Below are 4,612 nucleotides of genomic sequence, written 5' to 3'. Positions count from 1 at the left end.
TGAATATTATCTAAGTCGTAAATTAGTAGAATTGTCAAAAATGTGCTTTCAGAGTTCAGTCACATGGACAATTTAGGATCTTTAAATTTTGACAGAGAATGCAGCGTTTGTTGAAGGAGAGTATTTGTACATCCAAGTTCTTTTTAATCAAAAATTGCATTTTCAAATATAGAATTATACAAGTCGAAAATATATAGTTAAAGAATTTATATTATGACTGTAAAATTTATGTGGCAAACTCATCAATCTGAAATAAAATTCATAAAACAGAAAAAAAAAGTTCAGTTATTTTGTTGCCTTTCAAATGTGTTAAATTTAAGTAGTAATAACAATAAACAATAAAAGCGATACGCAAATATAGATACATAACACATCTACAGAATTTTTATTGGTTTTATTTTTTTGTTATAATGACACATAGGTAGGTCTACAGATACACATATCTACAAAATTTTTTTTGATTTTTATTTTTTTGTTATAATGACACATATGATTAGAGATACACACATCTACAAAATTTTTATTTTTTTTTATTTTTTTGTTATAATGACACATAGGTTACAGATACACACATCTACAAAATTTTTATTGGTTTTTATTATTTTTATAATGACACATAAGTTTACACACATCTACAAAAACTTTTCCCCTAATTCTGTTATAATGATGATACGATAAGCTAAGTGAAGTGAAGTGAAGCTAAGTGAACCAGTCAACTACAATGTGAACATAGCAAAGAGGTTTTACAGAGTCATGTTTATACAGTGATATTACTATGATTTGCACAACAACATTCAGCAATTTTCATATGTTATTTCAATTAACCTGTCAAAATCATCAATTCATTTTTCAAGCAACGAGCAGTGATCCGAAGACAAAATCTTCCAATTCTATCTATCTATCTATTACATTTGATTCAATTCATAAAACTTTATAATTTTGCATATATGCTCTAATTTGAAGTTAGAATCAGGGAAAAAGTTTGGGGGATGTAAAATGCACTATTCAATAACAGAACAATTTCTGCCAGAAAACATTAAAATCGATAATCTGTGACATGAAATAAAGATGTTCATCAAAAAATGTTTAAACGTTTTAGTGAGTTTCTATGTTTTCGTAATCTGACGGAAAGAACATAAATTTTGTTGCCGTTCCTTTTAAACACTGGTTTCGCATTGAATTGGGGTTTGAATTTCTGAAAATAAAAAATAAATTAATTCATTGCGTGGCTTCGGTGTGGATAAGCGATGGGCAACATGTTGAGAACAATGAGCGTAAAGCTATAAATCAGATTTTCAAGCGGACCTAATCCAATCATTGGATCGTGAATCAGAAAAACGTGTTGAAATCTTTTAAAAGTTAATAGAAAAAGATGAATATGCGGTTAGGTACCTACGACTCTTTGTAATGGCCTTGTTAAATTTTCCATCTGTTGTCGTGAACCACTCTGAACATCTCTTCTATTCGTACTTGGTTTCTTCGCATCTTTAAAATGAAAAATTTAGTCATTTTCCGAGTTCCTTCATATTCGTTCATTTGACACTTTGAAGCAACAGTAAAGATAACATATCTATCGCACTCCATCAGCAATATTACTGTACAAGATAATAAAAAATACAAAAATGGCAATGAAATCTTTAGCACTGAAAGCCGCAACAATGATTAGCAGGATTCGTGAACTAAAGATAGATTACATGCATGTTCACCTCTTGAATGGAAATGATTTTTTTATCCCTATGTAAAAAAAGACCGATAAAATGGCTTAATCATAATCTCGTTCGGTTACCAGTCCGTATCGGAAATAGAATTATTTAGCCAGTTATTTATTTCCAGGCGCATGAACTTGATGGTGGAAAAATACGAAACTGAACAGCAATACGTAACCCACCCTACGGTCGCGAATATGTCAGCATTCTTCTCCACATTATTATCTTCCAACTGATTTGAACGCGCAAACGGTAAACAGAGGTGCTGAAGCAAAGGTATTCCTGCCGTCCAGAACGATGCGCCACACCGCCTGTATCTATCTGATGACAAAATCCTATTTATCCTTATTTATCACCCACATTAGTCATGTAATAAATATATCAGTACAGTCACATACATCAACCAAATCATTGAATTGAGGTTACGAAACTCACCACGAACACATCGTCCCATGGTATTTTCGTAAATCCAAGATCTGACGGGTCTTAGTTTCTCCCACACGTAATCAGGGCCATCAGAATATAGGAAAGGATTGAGACCGCTGTTGATCGGAATAATAACCAAACCTACAGGAACGTATGCATCATATGGTATGTTGATGCCTGGATAGAGAGAAAGATAACGTATGCATAATATGATATTTTGATGCTTTTATAAAAAAAAAAGATATTCTAGTGTAACAGATTAATCACGCATTAAAAAATTTAAATTCATTCAAAAATTGATTTAAAATAAAATTCTTGAAGACGGTGATTTTACATAAAGTCGTCTCACCAGAAACTTGTAAAAAGCCCATTATGCAGACAGGCATCCAGCAGAGAAAATCAGTGAGAATAATCCGACTAATTTTTTGTTGCATTTTTATTGCTCTTTCTGCCTTCAATTTGTCGCTGACGGCAGCATTCTTTTCCTGTGTTTTCCTGAAACATTTAAAAATCAATAAACCAAGTCAATCCATTTATCTCTCGGACTGTCCCTGTTAACATGTTTACTGCTATTTAATATAACTGCAAAAAAACTGCGGGTAAGGTTTTTCATGCCAGAAACGAGAAGTATTACCAACAAAAAAAAAGTGATTGCCTGGAGTATGGAAAAAGCACCTGCAAACGTACACTAAGTTCATGGTAGTGTTACTAATAAATGTGACAATGATGTCTGTCTTCTCCTTCCCTCCTTCCCTCCTAAATTTTTTATCCTAATGATGAATTTATTTGTAAAATATATATTTTATCCTGCATTAGCCATATCTCAAAAAGATCAGCTTCTCTTTGATCTTTGATATATTTTCCAATCGATAAATATTACAAACAACACACCTGTATATTTTGACGTATCCGATAAAGATGACGAAGAATGCCAAAAAGTTCACGATCAGGATGAACAGTGAATACAACCAAGCAGTGTCAGTATCAGGGTTTGGGAACAAAGTGGGAAGGCAAACCCCGTGAGTGGAGTAATATCCAAACCTACGTTCAACCTTGTATGTCGAATTTAAATCGCTGATTAGAGATTCTAGCAACGACCATGTTCCAAGTTTTCTAAGTAAATAAAAAGGATTTGTTATACAAACGATATTGTTACAACACATGTTCAACCGCTGGTGCCTGGTATAAACCCATCACTTTATCGAGTGAGAAATTGGGCAGCTTGAACGTTCGTTTTTTTGAATCGAATCTCCTAATTATTATATGGGTCATTAGAGAAAGTTTCGTTAAAAGAGAAAAAGTGCTTAAGAAACCTGATCATAATAAACATTAAATTGAAAATCATTTTTTTCTGAAAAATAATATAGACTAGCAGTTCGTACTCACTTTTCTATAGCTGGGTCATCTTCAAATCTCTGTTTTGTTAGAAGTGCACGAGACAAATTTTCAACATCGTTTTTATTTATAGTTGAATACAAAGGATGTCTGTCGTACCTAAAATATTTCAACCAGTCAACATGTCTGGTTTGCACTATGAAAGCTTATTCTAAATATGGAATGTTTGTTCAAAAAGATTAAGAGTTGACTTAAAATATCAAGTCAGTTCTCAATAGGTTATGATAAGTTTTATGGTATATGCCACTTTACTAGTTCTGATCAAGAATGTCGCTATTAACAATAAAGACTACTATTTCTATTACGAATAAAAGATCGGATCTTCTTACTTATACAAGTGTTGTTTTTCACTACCAAGCAAACGTTTGTGTCTAAAAAGCAACAAATTCTACTTTCTCACCAAATGCTGTCGATAAAAAAGTCCTGAGTAAAATTGAAGACCGGAATCAATCCCAACAAGATGCAAATTACCCATGAAAGTGCCATCAAACATGCGATCATCTTCATTGATGTTTCTTTTGCAAAAGGCCTGCCAAAACAAAACTCAAGAATTTTTATTGCTCAACTAAATAAAATTCACTTTATTTTATGTTTGTTTTTTATTTATTTACTGTATATTGTAGACAATCGAGGATGAAAATGTTTCAAAAATAGCATGGCTTGTGTAAAAGCATATAAACAAATTTACCTCAGTACAGTTTTCATTCGAAATCCTGTAATAATGGTTAGAGTAAATACAGAATTTTCTGATCCAATCAAAAGCAGAGTTCCAAGAGCAGAACACGTGGAACCACTTCGCCATTGTCTGTCCGTTTTACAATAATCCTTTGTTATTGTTGCATTCTTGATGCAAATGGCCAATGTATATATCTGTAAAATAGTATGACATTTATTATTTGTTATGAACTTAAATTCAGATCACGTATTTACAAGAAATCTCGATGTATTCTTTGAACAATATTAGATGAGTACATCATGATAAATCAGTTCGCTAAGATTTCTTAAAAATAACAAAATGCTAAGTTGTTGAAATTAACAAAAAAATGCTATAGTCATATTTAGCAGAAAAATTGAATACATTTATA

General features: G+C 32.0%; 1 protein-coding gene across 1 annotated transcript; it reads right to left on the bottom strand.

Moving 5' to 3' along the window:
• Positions 1-392: 392 nt before the first annotated feature.
• Positions 393-3,295, bottom strand: LOC144424245 (relaxin receptor 1-like). Its single transcript, XM_078113364.1, has 5 exons — positions 3,024-3,295; positions 2,482-2,627; positions 2,142-2,309; positions 1,393-1,485; positions 393-1,195 (listed from the first exon to the last, which is right to left on the bottom strand). Exons 1-5 carry the CDS (start codon positions 3,293-3,295, stop codon positions 1,158-1,160), a joined length of 717 nt encoding a protein of 238 aa, XP_077969490.1. The 3' UTR covers positions 393-1,157.
• Positions 3,296-4,612: the final 1,317 nt, after the last annotated feature.

Source organism: Styela clava, chromosome 6, assembly GCF_964204865.1.
Source record: "Styela clava chromosome 6, kaStyClav1.hap1.2, whole genome shotgun sequence".
NCBI classification, from domain to species: Eukaryota; Metazoa; Chordata; class Ascidiacea; order Stolidobranchia; family Styelidae; genus Styela; species Styela clava.
Note: the sequence above shows the minus strand (reverse complement) of the source record. Positions and strands in the feature narration are given on the sequence as shown.

Excerpts from the sequence above, each read along its gene's own strand:
- LOC144424245 (XM_078113364.1), bottom strand. The coding sequence starts at position 3,295 with ATGTGTTGTAACAATATCGTTTGTATAACAAATCCTTTTTATTTACTT. Across the intron at positions 2,628-3,023 it reads GGATACGTCAAAATATACAG|GAAAACACAGGAAAAGAATG; the intron begins GTGTGTTGTTTG and ends TAAATGTTTCAG. Across the intron at positions 2,310-2,481 it reads GGGCTTTTTACAAGTTTCTG|GCATCAACATACCATATGAT; the intron begins GTGAGACGACTT and ends CTCTCTATCCAG.